At 45.9% G+C, this 17,802-nt stretch overlaps 3 protein-coding genes and 1 pseudogene across 5 annotated transcripts in view; all 4 read right to left on the bottom strand.

Moving 5' to 3' along the window:
- PRDM16 (PR/SET domain 16) overlaps positions 1-2,597 on the bottom strand; it is a 321,687-nt gene extending 319,090 nt beyond the window's left edge. The window contains exon 1 of one of the 2 annotated variants that reach the window (XM_087879280.1): positions 1,885-2,597. In XM_087879280.1, the coding sequence (XP_087735406.1) occupies positions 1,885-2,017 (133 nt within the window). In that variant the 5' untranslated portion in view covers positions 2,018-2,597. The remainder of the gene's footprint in view (positions 1-1,884) is intronic. The other variant, XM_087879283.1, reaches the window with a different exon arrangement.
- Positions 2,598-5,175: 2,578 nt separating this feature from the next.
- On the bottom strand, positions 5,176-7,193 carry LOC117669565 (actin-like). Its single transcript, XM_034424093.3, has one exon. It carries the CDS (start codon positions 6,401-6,403, stop codon positions 5,291-5,293), a length of 1,113 nt encoding a protein of 370 aa, XP_034279984.1. The 5' UTR covers positions 6,404-7,193; the 3' UTR covers positions 5,176-5,290.
- Positions 7,194-8,893: 1,700 nt separating this feature from the next.
- Positions 8,894-11,747, bottom strand: LOC117669566 (actin-related protein T2-like). Its single transcript, XM_034424094.3, has one exon. It carries the CDS (start codon positions 10,197-10,199, stop codon positions 9,045-9,047), a length of 1,155 nt encoding a protein of 384 aa, XP_034279985.1. The 5' UTR covers positions 10,200-11,747; the 3' UTR covers positions 8,894-9,044.
- Positions 11,748-12,003: 256 nt separating this feature from the next.
- On the bottom strand, positions 12,004-13,961 carry LOC117669567 (actin-1 pseudogene; annotated as a pseudogene). Its single transcript, XR_015730056.1, has one exon. The product of XR_015730056.1 is annotated as an actin-1 pseudogene (transcript).
- Between the last annotated feature and the right edge of the window lie 3,841 nt (positions 13,962-17,802).

A 17,802-nucleotide genomic window follows, 5' to 3' on the forward strand; every position in this document is an offset into this window, starting at 1 on the left:
GAGTTTTCAAATAGCAGCTCACTGGCTGATTTTGAACCCGCTGCTTTCTCCGTTTCCCCTACCTCGCAGGGTTGTTGTTGTTGCTGGGAAAGAAACATGGCAGGAGAGAGACCATGTACACCAGTTTTATTTATCCCAAATCCCTTTCAGATTCACCCTTTTGTGTGTCTTTTACCCTTTTCCTTATATATTTCGTTTTCTTTATATTCTCCCCATTGCTACCTTTTATGCCCTCTGCCTTGTAAATTTATATGTATTTTATGTATATGTTTAGCAGTTTATGTGGCTATTACAGACCATTTCCTGCCCATTATTTTTTTTTTTTATCTTCCTAAAAAGAAAACCCCATCCTCTTTATGTTGGTTTATGACTGTAATAAGAATGGATTAATTGATTGATTGGGAGCCGTCATCCCTGCAGCCAAATGTTTATGAGATGGACTGCAGCGATTTCCGGTACCCGAAGTTGAGCAATCAAATAGCCAGGTGTATGAGATAAAAATCAGGAATAGAATCAATTTTAATTGTAAGCCGCCCCAGGCAAGAACATACGATCGGTGGCTGTATAAATGGAATAGATAGATAGATAGATAGATAGATAGATAGATAGATAGATAGATAGATGAGAGAGAGATGATAGATAGATAGATGATAGATAGATAGAGATAGAGAGATAGAGAGATAGATAGAGGGACAGAGATAGAGATAGAGATAGACAGAGATAGATGAATAAATGATGATAAATGATAGATATAGATAGATGATAGATAAATAGATGATAGACGAATAGATAGATGATAGATGAATAGAGATAGATAGATGTAGATGTAAATAGAGAGATGATAGATGGATGATAGATAAATGATAGATAGATAGATAGATAGATAGATAGATAGAGATAGAGATAGAGATAGATGAATAAATGATGATAGATAAATGATAGATATAGACAGATGATAGATGATAGATGAATATATATATATATATATATATATAGAGAGAGAGAGAGAGAGAGAGAGAGAGAGATGAATAAATGATGATAGATAAATGATATCTGGCGAGCTGCACTGGCTCCCAGTTGTCTTCCGGGTGCGCTTCAAGGTGTTGGTTATCACCTTTAAAGCGCTCCATGGCATAGGGCCTAGCTATCTTCGAGACCGCCTGCTGCTACCAACGACCTCCCATCGACCCGTGCGCTCCCACAGAGAGGGCCTCCTCGGGGTGCCATCAGCCAGACAATGTAGGCTGGTGACCCCCAGGGGGAGGGCCTTCTCTGGGGGGGCACCTACCCTATGGAACCAGCTCCCCCCAGAGATAAGGAGAATCCAAGACCTCAGTGCCTTCCGTCGCGCCCTTAAAACCCATTTATTTAAACAAGCCGGCTGGCTTAAGATGAAATTTTTAACTGTTTTTAAATGTTTTAAACGTTTTTAATTGGTAAATGAGTTTTAATTGGGCCAAATTTATATATCTTTTAATTGTTTTTAATATTTGTTCTGCATGTTTTTTAATCTGGCTGTACACCGCCCTGAGTCCTCAGGGAGAAGGGCGGTATAGAAATCCAATATAAAATAAAAATAAATAAATAAAATATAGATGATAGATAAATAAATAGATAATAGATGAATAGATAGATGATAGATGATAGATGAATAGAGATAGATAGATAGATAGATAAATAGATGGATGATAGGTGATAAATAGATGATAATATAGATGATAGATATATCTAGTTGGATATATAGATAGATAGATGATAGATAAATAGATAGATGATAGATGAATAGAGATAGATAGATAGATAGATAGATAGATAGATAGATAGATAGACAGACAGACAGACAGACAGACAGACAGACAGACAGAGACAGACAGATCAAGCTACCTGTATGTTCATGGGGAGGCCTCATCCTTCCGCATTCCCAGAATGGATACTTTCTGTCTTGTAGCCGAGTCCATGTTGTCTCTTGAGCTCTGCAGATGTTGGCTAGTCCATCTCGGGCCACCGTCCATGACATTAAACCCGGTTTCACAGAACATAGAATCGTAGGCTGGGAAGGGACCTCGGAGGTCTTCTAGTCCAACCCCCTGCTCCAAGGCAGGAGACCTTATACCATCCCGGTTAAATGATAGTCCAGTCTATTCTGGAAAGCCTCCAGTTCGTGGTTTCGTTTCTGCAACCCCCAATTCTGTCTGAATCGGGCTGCCCCTTGGATTTATGGAGCTGTGAGGCTTCCAAGCCCTTTTCTCTTTTTTTTGGCCTGTCCAGTTGAAACAAACCAGGTTTATTTGTGGTTGGGGGTCGCAAACAAGGTCCACAAATGTGGCTGGTTGATTGTTTGGACCTGTAAACCACCTTGAAGCCTTCAGTTTCTCCTCAAGGTATCCAGGAGGCCAAAATGGCTGTTTTTGGACATATCTTGGAGGCACGTGAGGAAAAACCAGGTGAGTTTTCTCTCATGGAGGCTTTGACTCCCATCTTCCAGGATGAGCTTCTTGACTCCGGGTTTGGGGTTTCATCTGAACGGCCGGCGAAGCTCAACACCCTCCAACCAGCTAGGATGGAAGCAGATCCTTTTCCTCCTCACGACTGCCCTCCAGAGCAGACCTTTCCCCCGCCCCAAAGCCATTTTCCAGGTGTGCGTGGACTTCAACTCCCACAATGCCACAGCCAGCGTGGCCATGGATGAGAATTCTGGGAGTTGAAGTCCCCCCCAGGCTTATAGGTTGTGACTAGGCCCGAAAAGGCCTCAGTTCCAGAAGTGACGGCAGCTCCCCTCTTCAAGTTCCTTTTTATTAATAAAATAGGAAAAACCTTGATTTTTTTTCTGACTTGGTTGGAGGAAAAGGGGTACCCAGTAAAATGGGGGCCATTTTAGGCAGCAGGTCTGCCTCAGCTACGCCATTTGCGTAAATGGAAGTTGTTTGTGTAAAAGATACGTCAGGTGCGTCTCTTTTACCTCCTCGCCCAATAAACATTATTGGAATCAAAAGTAACGGAAGAACAGAGTTGGAAGGGACCTTGTAGGTCATCTAGTCCAACCCCTGCCCAAACAGGAGACCCTTTTACATTTTACACAGAAGAGCATCCTTTGCATAAATTGCACGCCGCGTACCTGCGTTTTTTAAGCCCTTTTTGCCCAAATGCATGTTGCAAATGACACCATGCATGTCAATTTGCTTGCATCCATGTAAGTCTTTCATGCAAATTGGTGGTTCAAAACCAGATTAGGACCCTTTCATAAATCTTATTTTACAAACCACTTACACACACATCTGGGTGCGTTCATTTTCTAAATGTGACCGAAACCCCAACTTTAGCAGGCAGGGTAAAAATAAAAATGAAACGAGGAAGATCTGCAATTCATTTACTTTTTCCCTCCTCCTGTGCAAAATCTTGAAAACGGTTTGCATGAGCCGTGCTTTCTGTGCAAAATGCCACAATTGGGTCCAATTTCCCAGGCAGTGCGTTTTGCGATTGGTGCGCGAGTCGAGCCCTTCGTGTTCCCATAAATCCCGCTCATATGGAAGTCAGCGAGCTGTAAAATACAGTTGTCTCTCATTTGTTTACAGGTTTTCAGCCAGGCTGCCAGAAAAAAAAAAAAAAACGCAAATAAAAAACAAAATAAATAATAATAATAATAAAAAGGACCGAGACGGATCAGATTCTTAACAGCTCTCTAAATATGCACTGATTATTTGTTTGGTTACAATATTTGTAGCCATCTGCTACCTCTAGTGCAGGCAAGCCAGAACAGGGAAACAAAAATAAAGACAACGCAGAAATGGAAACAATATTGAAAATGTCACTTTGTCAACGTCAATTTGTCCAGTTTGATCCCTTCTGCTTTGCAACGGCGGGTTCATTATGGAGTTGACATGTGTCAGCGGATTTCTGCACCCCCCCAAACCTGGCATTTTCCTCCAAGGGAAATCTAGAATCTTCAGAATTGGGAAACTGTTTATTTCACTTTACTGTGCAAATTTCACTTTACCCTGGAATAGATCCATTCAGAACTTTTACACGTAGAATGTCTAACTTCCTTCCTCCCTTCTTTCATTTTTTGTTCCTTCCATGCTTTTTACATTCCTTCCTTCTCTTTCATTTTTCCTTCCTTCCTTCCCTTTCATTTTTTCCTTTCTCTCCTTCATTTTCCTTTTTTCCTTCCTTCCCATTCATTTTTCCTTCCTTCCTTCCTCCCTCCCTCCCTCCCTCCCTCCCTCCTTTCCTTTTCATTTTCCTTCCTTCTTCTCCTTCATTTTCCTTTTTCCTTCCTTCCCATTCATTTTTCCTTCCTTCCTTCCTTCCTTCCTTCCTTCCTTCCTTTTCATTTTTCCTTCCTTCTTCTCCTTCCTTTTCTTTTCTTTTCTTTTTTCCTTCCTTCCTTACCATTTATTTGTCCTTACTTCTTTGTCTTTCCTTCCTTTTTCCTTTCTTCCCTTTCATTTTCCTTCCCTCTGTTCATCTTCCTTCCTTCCTTCTTCCTTCCCTCCCTCCCTCCTCTATCAACTATCCTTCCAGATCTATCTATCTATCTATCTATCTATCTATCTATCTATCTATCTATCTATCTATCTATCTGCCTACCTACCTACCTACCTACCTACCTACCTACCTACCTACCTACCTTAGATCATTTCAACCACCCATCCGCCAATACTGGTTTATTTTTGTGTGTCTTCTGCCTATTTGAGCCACGGTGGCCCAGTGGTTAGAGTGCGGTACTGCAGGCTCTTTCTGCTGACTGCCGACCGCCTGCAATTTGGCAGTTCGAATCTCACCAGGCTCAAGATTGACTCAGCTTTTCGTCCTTCTGAGGTCGGTAAAATGAGGATCCAGATTGTTGGGGGCAAGAGGGCAAGATTCCATAAACCGCTTAGAGAGGGCTGTGGAGCATTGTAAAGCAGTATATAAGTAAGTGGTATTGCTATTTATGCCAAGCGGCAAAAAGTTTACGGCCCTCGAAGTAAAAAATTCTCGTGATTGCTCCAGCCCTGAACATCCGGCAAACAAACAAACAGCTTCCTGCTCTTACTAACATCTACCCTCCCACGCCCTCCACAACATATGTAAAACAACTTCAGGGGTCCTCAAAATACGGCCCACAAGTCCTCTTTCTCTGCCTCCCCCATAAGAGAACTTTGGTTATCGTGTTCCGAAAACCACAAGACACGGCTGTTTTTTGTGGAAAGGTTTACTAGCCCCTCGCCAGCATTTCCAATCAATTTTTTTTTCTTTTGGAAGGTGGGATGAGGAGGGGGGCCTTTCATAATTGCCCCATTTATTCTTCTCAGAAGCATTTCTTCTGCAGCACCGTGGAGCCAACCTCTCTGTATTCTCGCTGCGTGACCCACATGTCCTGAAAAGAAGGCAAGCTGGTGAGGACCGATGCGCCAATCCAGACGGAATGTATCCGGTTCGCCGGAGCTTCCAGTTTGGTCGGCAGGCCCTGAGGGCCGAGACTTCTTAGCTCTTTGAGAAGACGTTCGCAGAGACCTGGAAACAGGGTAGATCCTCCCGCTACGATAAGGCTTCTCCAGAGGTCCTGGCGGATGCTTCCTTCACATTTGGAGATGGTCTCAGCGATCATTTGGTGGATCCCCGGTGCCGTAACGCCAGCATCCGTCGGGTTAAAAAGGGATTCGGGAGCTCGGAAGAGCTGGTCTCCGATCTCGACAGGCCTGCCATCCGGGAGTGTGTATTCGCGGACGGACACTTTGTCTTTCGGCCGACTTGAATCCAGAGCCACGTAGCACAGGTTCTCCTTGATGTTCTTCACAATCTCCTTCTCGGCAGAGCTCAGGAAGTTATGCCCGCTCTCCAACAGGAGGGTCGAGAGATACCTGGTGATATCACGCCCCGCGAAATTCATCCTGGAGATGGCATGGAGCAAGCAGTGGCCTTTGTAGATGGGGACAGTCAAAGTGACTCCGGCACCGCTATCTAAAACCAACCCTGTGGTACGAGCAGAAGCGTACAAGGCCATCAAAGCTTGAAGGCCTACAAACATCGCCGGGACTTGGAAATGCTCAAACATAATCTCTGTCATCTTCTCTCGGTTTGCCGTTGGGTTCATGGGTGCTTCGGTCAACAGCACCGGCCTCTCCTTGGCTCTTACCTTGAGACCATGCCTGTAGATGTATCTCCAGATCTTCTCCATATCATCCCAGGAGGTCACTATCCCATGTTCCACTGGGTATTTAAAAGATAAGATCCCTCTTTTGGCTTGGGCTTCCTTGCCGACGTAAGACGTTCTCTGAACGGGGCCAAACATGATTGCGTGGGTCTTTGGGTAGCCGACAATCGTAGCCACCATGGTCCTGGGAGCCTCTTCTCCAGAAAAACCCGCTTTGCAGAGTCCTGACCCATTGTCAATAATGACGGCGGTTCTCGACCGAGACATCTTCAATCCGACGAAGAACTGAATTCGCAACAACTGTTTTCCTCGCTCTAGTCTAGTAGGACAGCACAGAACGTTGGGTCCGTCTAGGTTCTAGATCCTTAGATATCACAAACGGGTTCCTCCCTTTTCAAAAACCGGCTTCTCATATTATGTACAGGCGACATATATTTCTGGAAACAAGGTCTTCTCCGAATAGCCAGGACTTGTCTTGGGGAGATTGCGAGCATCCACCGTGGATGTTCAGAGATGATAGTAATTACCGGTTGTCTTTCTGAACCAGGCTCAACCAAATATGTTTCAGGTGGCCAAGGACGTAGGGCACCATGATGCTTCTTGCCCTCGGATCCTAGAAACGAGCTCTCCCCGGTTTCAATTTATTCACAGTTGCTCCACTGTGGTGTTAAACGGTGGTCTTGTCTGTTAAATTTTTGCAGATGTTGAATAAGCTTTCAGTTTGATCTTCGGTGGCCAGCCAATGGAGGCCAAGTTGGAGTTGTCATCAGCAAAGTACAATGACATCAAACAGAACAATGGAAGTGCTTAAGATGGGCCTAGTATGGGTGGCCACCTAAGGTTAACCTCTGGGGAGACAACTGAGATACCAATTGAAGATAAAAATCAGTAATAGCAGTCACGTAAGATAAGTGGTGGATTCTAGGTGTTTCTCCATCAATAACAGCAATCCTAGCCCCCAAATTATAGGAATTTTAATATGAGATATATATATATATATATAATGTTTTTCTATCGAAGCACCTAACAAGTGCTTCGATAGAAAGTTAAAACAAGTTCAAATAAACAAGTTTCTTTAGTCAACTTCGTAGATTTTGTTTTTGTTCGTTTTTGTTTTTATTGGATTTATATACCGCCCTACTCCCGAAGGACTCAGGGCGGTGAACAGCCACAGAATAAAACACGTAATACAAAAATTTAAAATAGAATAAAAACGAATGAAATAATTTGGTTGAGACAAATTTAATATACCCAATAATTTAAAAACAAATTAAAATTTACATTTAAAAGGGGAAAAGAATTAGGCCAGGACAGCTTGATGAAATAAAAAAATATTGAGCGCGCGACGGAAGGTGCGCAGATCCGGGATCCTCCGTATCTCCGGGGGGAGCTCGTTCCAGGTCGTAGGTGCCCCCACAGAGAAGGCTCTCCCCCTGGGGGCCGCCAGTCGACATTGTTTGGCCGACGGCACCCGGAGGAGCCCCTCTCTATGGGAGCGTACTGGCCGGTGGGAGGCTATTGGTGGTAGTAGGCGGTCCCGTAAATAATTTTCAACTGGGTTAAGGTCTGGGCTCTTCCCAGGCCATTCCAGCAGTGGAATAGGATTAACTTGAAACTTCCCCCACCCCCAAAAAAAGCGGAGTTATTAGCCATCAAACCTCAAAAATACACTTTTCCCAAAAGGTTTCTACAATTTTGGGCACTATTGTAGCTTGGCAGAGTTGTATGAATGCGTCAACCATGAGACAAGGGTTAAGGAAAAGCCAAGGTGAGACAACCTCTCCATTTCTATTTCTATTGGGAAGATGAAAAACCAAATTACATAATCATCCTCGACGTACGACCACAATGGAGCCCCACCTTTTGATTGCTAAGTGAGACAGTTTGCTAAGTCTGCTTGCCTCACCTTACTGAACTTTCTTCCCACATTCGTTAAGTGAATCCCTGCAATTCTGAAGTGAGTAACTTGGTTGTTAATTGAATCTGGCATAAAAGGTCGTAAAAGGGGGGAAATCACGTGACCCTGGGACAAAGCAACCATCATCAATGGGAGTCAGTTTGCCAACCATCCGAATTTTGATCACATGACTCCCGGGGCTGCTGCGACGGTCGTAAGTGTGGAAAAACGGTCCTAAAATGGTCACGTTTTCCAGAGCCGTGGTAACTTTGGTCGCTAAAGGAACTGTTGTAAGTCGAGGACTCCCTTTAGCTCTGAAGGTCTCTAAGCAGGAGTGGACTTCAAAAATTTTAGCCAGGGATGCTTTGCCCGGTGGCTGGGTGGGCGTGGCCATGGTGGGCGTGGCCTAGTCAGCCTCCTGCACCATGGTGGAGGGGGTGTTTTTGCCCTCCCCAGGCTCCAGAGGCTTTTCTCGAGCCTCCAGGAAGGTGAAAATGGCCTCCCCAGGCTCTGGAGGCCCTCTGGAGACCGGAAATGGGCTCTTCCTGAACTTCCGGTAGGCCTGTTTTTAACCCTCCCGGAGCCTCCATGCGTGCCCTGCACTTACGTGTATCCAAAACGGGCCGTGTGTGGACTCCTGGGAGGGGAGGGGAGGGGTGGGCGGGGCCAGCCAGGAGTGGGATTTGGGGGTTATCCGAACCTCACAGAATCTTAGCTAGAGGTTCTTCCGAACCCTTGAGAACCCCCAGGAGCCCACTCCTGTCTCTTTCTCTCTCTCTTCTTCCCTCCCTCCCTCTCTCTCTCTCTCTGTTTCTTAGAAACCCCTGTTTCTAAGCAGGAAATACATTAAATCCCATCAGTTTCTCAGGCCTTAAAATCAATTATTTATTTAACCTTTTGGGGGGAGAAAAGCTGAACGCTTGCTATTTTTTTCTTCTTTTAATCGCCTTCAGCCTTCTGACCGACGCTGCCGCGGCTTTATGGCCAAAAGAAGGAGACATTTTCCCGTCCTCAGTAGCACCGTCGGTGGACAATATTTGGCCCGTATTCTCGGTAATCGGCAGCCGTCACCCACATCTGTTTGAAGGTGCTCAGGGAGGTGATGATAGACGCCCCGATCCATGCCGAGAACCATCGGTCTGGGGGAGCGATGACTTTGATGGGGACACCTTGAGGGGCTTCTCCTTCTAAGCCTTTGAACATCCGTTCATCCAAACCTGGGAAGAGGGAAGACCCTCCTGAGATCAGCACGTTGGAATACAGCACGTTACGGATACTGGGGTCGCATTTCTTGACGCTGTGGGCCACAAGCTTGTGGAGACCCTGACCCTTGTGGTCGATGTTGCTCGGCCTGAAAAGGATCTCGGGAGCCAGGTAGAGGGGGTCCCCGATTTTGATCCTGTTGCCATCAGGAAGCTTGTATTCTTTGGGGAGGTCTTCGGAGTGCTTGCTCTCTCGGTGACGGGCGTCTAAGGTCACAAAACACAACTTGACTTTGATGTCCTCCACCACGGTGTTGGCTTCCGGAAAGTTCCAGAAGTATTGCCTGTTTTCTAGAAGAAGTTCCCTCAGGAACTGTGTGACGTCGCGGCCCCCCAGGCCCAACTGGGAGACAGCATGGGGAAGACAGTACCCCTCGTACACTGGGACGGCGTGGCTGATCCCATACCCGCAATCGATGACGATCCCCGTGTAACGTGCAGAAGCGTAGAGGGAGAGGATGGCTTGGATGGAGAGATAGAAAGCCGGGACCTTAAAATATTCAAACATCAGCTGGGTAAGCTTGGCTCGGTCCTCTTTTGGGTTCAAGGGGGATTCTGTCATCAGCAGAGGCCTCTCGAAGGCCTTCACCCCCAACCCTTTCTCGTAGATGTACTTCCAGACGGTCTCCATCTCATCCCAGGAAGTGATGACGCCCGCTTCGATGGGGTAGGTCAACGAGAGGACGTCTTGTCTATGCTGGGCTTCGAATCCCACGTAGCATTCTTTCTGCTTAGCCTTGGAAAGAGGTAGCTTGCTTCTGGGGTAACCAAGGACGGTGGCCATGACGTGCCTTGGACTAATTTCTCCAGAAATCCCCGATTTACAAAGTCCGGAGCCATTGTCAATGATGACAGCTTGGGAGCTGGAGATTCGAGCCTTCGATGCAAATCCTTCTCGGCCCATTTCGGGAGAAGATCAACCTGTTCAGCACCTGATCATAGGCATGGTGTCGGCGACTCGGATATGTATCTTTGAGTGTTTCCTGGGAATAAAAAAACTTCTCAGTCTGAAAACAACAACAAAAAACCCACAGCCTCTCCCATTTGATAAAATTGGAGAAATGGTCCATAGCTACGACTTCACAATGAATGAGGTCCTGTCTAACCATTGTTGAGTTGTCTCTAGGAGACCAGAAAGTTCAAGAGGCCCTTCAAAGCTACCTTGATGCAGACAAAGATGATTTCAAGTCTACTCATGGTCAACAGCCACTATCATGGCCACAGATGTTCTTCAGATATTTAGGATGGGACCAGAAAGTTCAAGTGGTATGTCAAAGCTACTTTGATGTAGACAAAGATGATTTCAAGTCTACTCTTGGTCAAGAGCCACTATCATGGCCACAGATCTTCTTCAGATATCTAGGATGGAACCAGAAACTTCAAGAGGCATGTCAAACCTACTTTGATGAAGACAAAGGTAACACCACATGTTCTCTTGGTCAAGAGCCACAATCTTGGCCAGAGATCTTCTTCAGATATCTAGGATGGAACCAGAAACTTCAAGAGGCATGTCAAACCTACTTTGATGAAGACAAAGATGACACCACGTGTTCTCTTGGTCAAGAGCCACAATCTTGGCCAGAGATGTTCTTCAGATATCTAAGATGGGACCAGAATGTTCAAGAGGCATGTCAAACCTACTTTGATGAAGACAAAGGTAATACCACGTGTTCTCTTGGTCAAGAGCCACAATCTTGGCCAGAGATGTTCTTCAGATATCTAGGATGGGACCAGAATGTTCAAGAGGCATGTCAAACCTACTTTGATCAAGATAAGGATGGTTTCGCCTTTTCTCCTTGACATGATATACTATCTTGACCAGAAATGGTTTTCAGATATTTAAAATGGAGTCTTCCACAAGTGCAAAATAAAATCCAAAGTATCTCAAGAACATGAGGCTGTCTATCTTCTCGTCTCTCTCTTTCCCCATCTCTGTTCCTGCTAACTCCAGTTGTTTGGGTTTCGTAGAATATAGAACAATAGGCTCGGAAAGATCCTTGGAGGTCTTCTAATTCCCCCTCTTACTCTAGTAGAAGTGCCTCTACCGTTCTCTTCTTACAATACAAAATTACCAAAATTGCCTCCAAAACATCAGAGGTGTCTTTCCTTGTTGCTGGCACCCCTATTGGTGATTGAGAGGATTGCACCCTCTGTTGGAAAAGCGTTGGATTTACAGAGCTGGCTCATTGTAGGAAGCAAAAGCCAGTGAAAACTCTATAAAATGCATTATTATTATTATTATTTTTGGTCTCAGATCGATTTGGTAAGAAGGGTGGAAATTAAGATAGCCCTTCTTCTGCCCAACTTTTGTTCATTTTCAGGAGCATAATTTATCAACGCAAACCAGCAGTGGGTTTCAGATTATGTTACCATCGGTTCGCCTTGTGGACGATCAATTCATGCGTATGCGCGACCCCAATTCGCACACGTGCCCGCCTTCCGCGCATGTGCCCAGCCTCCAAAACGTGCCTAAATAGGATGGCATAGAGCTCGTGTGGGATTTCCGCTACCGGTTCGGGCAAACTGGTTCAAACCGGCTGAATACCACTTCTGAAACACACCTCCCAATCGTCTTGTTTGTTCGGCCCTCCCCATCTCAGCATTTCCAGTCGCCATGGAAAGGAAGTCCATCGTACCTCTTCTGTTAAGTAAGGAAAGCAAAATAGGACTTCTGAAGAACAAAAGACAATGAAGAAAACGGAGCCTGGTCCTGGTGCCCGTGACTCCATCATTTATTTACTGTAAATTCTAGCCAGTCAACACATCCGAAGACAGATTTCATATACACATATAAATTCAGACATATGAGAAATCCATCTTTGGATAGACACAACAGAAGTTCAAAGAATTATGTGTGATCGATGAGCGTTTTATGTCCCTCTAATTATTTGAACTTCCACCGTTTTAACCCATCTACAAAGGGAGACAATTGTTCCTAAAAACATTTCCGGTGCACCACAGCAGGTCCAAATTCATGGTAATCGTTCAAGGTGACCCACATCTGTCTGAACGCCGTTAAGCAAGTCAATATGGAGGCCCCAATCCACACGCAATACTTCCTTTCCGGAGGAGCGATGATCCTCACCGATATCCCCAGAGGTACCTGAAGTTGCATCTCTTGCAAGATGCGCTCATCCAGCCCACAGAACAACGTCGATCCCCCCGAAAGGAGGACATTGCCGTAAAGATCTCGTCGGACGTCGATGTCACATTTCATGATGCTGTTAAAGATCATTCGGTGGACGCCCGGCGCATCGATGCCGATGTCGGTGGGGGCGAAAAGGGCTTCTGGAGCTCGGAAGAGTTGACTCCCGATTTGGATGACGTTTCCGTCGGGTAACTTGTACTCTCTGAGGAGATACTCCGGCTTAGTTTTCATTTCTTGGATGGGATCTAACGCTACATAACACAGCTTCTCCTTGATGTCCTTCACAATTTCTCTTTCGGCCGTGCTGACGAAGGAATGCCCGCTCTCGAGTAGAAGCCTCATGAAGTATTCAGTGATGTCCCTTCCAGCGACGTCCAACCTGGAGACTGCGTGGGGCAAGCAGTACCCTTCATAGATAGGAACCGTGTGGGTGACCCCATCTCCGCTGTCCATGACTATGCCGGTGGTACGTGCTGATGCATAGAGTGCCAAAGTGGCTTGGACAGCCACATACATCGCTGGGACCTTGAAGTTCTCGAACATGATCTGAGTCATCCTCTCCCGATTCTGGAGGGGGTTCAGAGGGGCTTCGGTGAGCAACACGGGCCTCTCGCTGGACTTGAGCCTCAATTCGCAATCGTAAACGTGCCTCCAGATCCGTTCCATGTCGTCCCAGGAGGTCACAATACCATGATCGATGGGATAATTCAAGGATAAAACGCCCCGTTTGGACTGAGCTTCTTCTCCGATGTAATATTCCTTCTGGCCTGCTCCGAGCATCGTAGCTTTGGCTTTCGAACGGCCCACGATGGCTGTGATGACTGACCTCGGAGCGCTATCTCCGGCAATGCCAGCCTTGCACAATCCGGATCCGTTGTCGAAGATCACAGCTGGGATATCTAAAAATCTGGGATCGGACATTCCGTAGACTGTTCCTTGTTCACCTGGAGAAATGGTCTGGATTGGAGGCCGCTTAGAATGCTTGAAAGGAAAGGTTCTAGAGCAGTGATGTCATACACACTATTTCTTCAGAGGAGGCAGCTTTGGGAAGCTCGAAAGATGCTACTCCCAATGTTAATAATACAATAACAGGGTTGGAAGGGACCTCAGAGGTCTTCTAGTCCAACCCGCTTCTCAAGAAGGAGACCCTATACCACTCGGGACAAATGGCTGTCCCATCTCTTCTTAAAAACCTCCAGTGATGGAGCCCCCACAACTTCTGAAAGCAAGACGTTCCACCAATTAATTGTTCTCGCTATTAGGAAATTCCTCCTTATTTCTAACCCTTCTCTTTTTGATTAGTTTTCATCCATTGCTTGTTGTCGTGCACCATTGATTAGGTGTTAACAAAATGTAGTGGTACCTCATACCAGGGATGAAATCCAGCAGGTTCTGACAGGTTCTGGAGAACCGATAGTGGAAATTTTGAGCAGTTCGGAGAACTGGTAGTAGAAATTTTGAGCAGTTTCTGAGAACCGGTAGTGGAAATTTTGAGCAGTTCGGAGAACCGGTAGTAGAAATTTTGAGCAGTTTCTGAGAACCGGTAGTGGAAATTTTGAGCAGTTCGGAGAATCGGCAATACCACCTCTGGCTGGCCCCAGAGTGGGGAGGGAATGGAGATTTTGCAGTAACCTTCCCCTGCTACGCCCACCAAGCCACGCCCACAGAACTGATAGTAAAAAAAAATGGATTTCACCAGTGCCTCATACTCAACGGCATCAAAACTCATCAAAGTTGATACTGAACGATGACGTGAAAATGTTGTCCCAATACTCAGCATTTGTTTAGTACTCAATGTGCTGCTATAGGAAGAGGGGCACGGCTGCAGGAAACGGACAGGAAGTCGGACATTCTGGGAAGGTTGCTGACAGAGATAAAGGGGCAGACCATCCAGTTGTCTACAAGGAGTATAAATCCTTCCATTCCCCACCATCCAGTCAGAGCCGAAGAAGCTTCTTGGATGAGAAGGGAAACGTCTTCGAAGAAAAACCAGAAAGCCCGGTTGTCTCTTGAAAAAAAGCACCTTTGGGACAACCATGACCTGGGGGACTGAGTATCTCCATAGGCAAACAGACAGAAAGTCCTTCCCAGCCAGAACAAATGGTCACGGGAAGAGGTGGTATTCAGCCGGTTCGGATTGGTTCGTCCGAACCGGTAGCGGAAATCCACCCACCCTCCCCAACTCTATGCCATCCTATTTAGGCAGATTTTTGAGGCCAGGAGGCAGGGGCCTGCACAAACCAGGTGTGTGTGCGCGGGGCAAACCGGTAGTAACATAATCCGAAACCCACCGCTAGTTATGTGGTAGATCACACGGTTTGTTTGAGACGCGTCCTTTTTAGTACGTGTCGCAACCAATTAACGCCGAGTCCCGGGATGCACTCTGTAAAGGGTTGATGTCTGGATGAAGGCACCACACCGACAATCTTACGGAAAAGGGAGAACTTCAGAAGAAGAGTAGCCAAAAGAAAGGAACGCAGAAAAGATTCCGGGAAGGAGAAGAGACGAGTTCAAGTAGAACCAGTTTTACTTCTTAGTTGCCCTAGGGCAGAGAGTTCATTTCCAACCTCTGCCTCTTTCTTCTCCTGGATCAATGCAATTTATTTCCATGGTTCTTTTGGTGTTGCTGTTTTGTTTTGTTTTTTTAAACCATTGAAACCAATGACCCAGTTAATGACAATCGCAAAGGGAAACTCATAACTGGTCTCAGGGTTATATTTTAACTGATTATGCTTAGGGCTGTGAACGAATAAAATCTATCTGACCCTTTGGGGTGGGGGGAAAAGAGGGGATGATATGTGATTTTCAGGGCTTTAATTCTAGGTTATATTTTTCCTTTTTTAAAACTATGTTGTGGAAAGGTGCTGAAGGTTGGGAGACCGAACCAAATCATAATTGTATTAAATTAAATACAATTTAATTGAATGGGAAATAAAACAAGAAGCGCCTTAAATTAAATAAGGACAGGAAATAAAATAATAAGTTCCTTAAATTAAATAGTAAATCCATGATCTCATTCAGTTCAATAAGAAAATTTCAGGTGGTCCTCAGCTTACCACAGTTCGTTTAGTGATTCGCCCGAACCGGTCTGAACCAGCTGAATTCCACCGGTTCGGATAGTTTTGGGCGAGCCGGTAGTGGCCACCCACCCACTCACCCTTAGGCAGGAGGAACCGTGGACAACTTCTGAGAAGCTTCTCAAAATAGATAATAACGTCTTGAATGAAGCAGAATCCCCTGGGTTCAAAAATGAGACGCAGGCAGTTCGGTAGCTACCTTACTTCTCCTTGGAACCTCACCCAAAGTTCAAGATTTTTGGAGGGGATCTGTGTTTGATCTCGTATCTTTCAACCGAGTCCTTACTTCGAGCTGGCCACTTCTTTGAAGGAAATGCTGCTCCTTGGGCCGCTTCCCCGGAAAATGATTCTGATTACGGCAGGCTTTTCTTTGAAGCTGCCCGTAACTTCAGGCGACGGGAGGAAAGCAATTAAAATAGACTTGCGAGAACCATTCATGATCGATTCCACTGGGCCTTTTTTTAAAAAAAATTTTTAAAAAAAAATATTCTGGTCCTAGTTTATATTCGTCACCCAGACTGGGTAATTTTCCTAAAGCACAATCTGAAGTTGAGAGTGAGAATCATCCTCTGGAAATAAAAAATGTGATACAGGTAAAATAAAAGGATAAACCAGGCAAAACTCTCTCACACACACACCCCGAAACTTCTATAATTAATTTCATTCTTTAATTTAATTTCATTCTTATATTTCCATCTGCAACAAGTGTTTATATACCTCGCCTTTCTTCCCTCCTCCATCCCTCCCTTTTTTCTTCTCTGCCTCCCTCCCTCCCTCCTTTCCTTCCTCCCTCCTTCCTTCCCTTCTTTCTTTCCTTCCTCCTTCCTCCCTCCCTCTTTTCCTCCCTCCCTTCCTTTGCTTTCCATTCCCTTTTTCCTCCTACCTTCCTTCCTCCATCCCTCCCTCCTTTCCTTCTCTGCCTCCCTCCCTCCCTCCTTCCCTCCCTCCTTCCTTCCTTTCCCTTTTTCTTTCCTTCCTGCCTCCTTCCTTCCCTCCCTTCTGCCCCTTTCTTCCCTCCTCCTTCTTCTCTCCCTCCCTCCCTCCCTCCCTCTTTTCCTCCCTCCCTCCCTTCACTTTCCTTTCCCTTTTTCCTGCTACCTTCCTTCCTTCCTCCATTCCACCCTCCTTCCCTCCTTTCCTTCTCTGCCTCCCTCCCTCCTTCCCTCCCTCCCTCCTTCCTTCCTTTCCCTTTTCTTTCCTTCCTTCCTCCCTCCTTCCCTCCCTTCTGCCCCTTTCTTCCCTCCTCCTTCTTCTCTCCCTCCCTTCTTTCTTTCCCCCCTCCCTCCCTCTTTTCCTCCCTCCCTCCCTTCGCTTTCCTTTCCCTTTTTCCTCCTACCTTCCTTCCTTCCTCCATTCCACCCTCCTTCCCTCCTTTCCTTCTCTGCCTCCCTCCCTCCCTCCTTCCCTCCCTCCTTCTTTCCTTTCCCTTTTTCTTTCCTTCCTTCCTCCCTCCTTCCCTCCCTTCTGCCCCTTTCTTCCCTCCTCCTCCTTCTTCCCTCCCTCCCTCCCTTTTTTCTTTCCCCACTCCTTCCTCCCTCCCTCCCTTCCCCCCTCCCTTTCTCCTTCCCTCCCTCCCTCCCTCCCCTTCCTTATAACCTGTTCAGAGAGAAAATTAAGGGCTAAAAAAGAATTCTCTGAACAAAGAGCAAAATTGGGAACAGGGGGCAAATTTATTTCTCTACCCCCAAAACAGAGGGGAAGAGAGAAGGGGAAAAAAAAACAAATTATAAACCGCAGAATTAAAATGATAGAGAGAAAGAAGATGCAGGGAGCCCCCCCCCTCCCCGAAGCCCAAACCTATAGCTTTATCCTTTTATGGGAAACTTAAATTACTAACTTGGTAACTTGCAAATCCCCCTAGGCTTCCAGAGACAAGGCCATCTACTTCTTGAAACCCATTCCGTCCATCCGCTATCTCTGGAGAGGGAACGTTGGCTCTTAATCGCACCGCGCAGAAAATAATAATAATAATAATAATAAAAAACTTTTCTCTCCAGATCAAACAAGCAAGGAGGTAAAACTCCAAGGAGCCCCGATTTAATTCCAGAGAATCTAGGAACAAACAGAAGGAGAGGAAAAAAGGAAAAAAAAAAAGGCATTTCCAACTGCATCTATTTATGTCTCACTTTGGGGGCAAAGTGTGTGAGTTTTTTCTTCCTCCTCCTTTCGATGTTGCGCGAAGTCCATTATTTGAGTACCACACATCCCCTAAGAAAGATGGATTGGGGGCTGCTGAGGAGCAGGCTGAAGGATGCCAGGCCCTGGGGAGGGGGGGGAACGGC

This window comes from Pantherophis guttatus, chromosome 15 (genome assembly GCF_059756535.1).
Source record: "Pantherophis guttatus breed Tessera chromosome 15, ASM5975653v1, whole genome shotgun sequence".
Taxonomy (NCBI): domain Eukaryota; kingdom Metazoa; phylum Chordata; class Lepidosauria; order Squamata; family Colubridae; genus Pantherophis; species Pantherophis guttatus.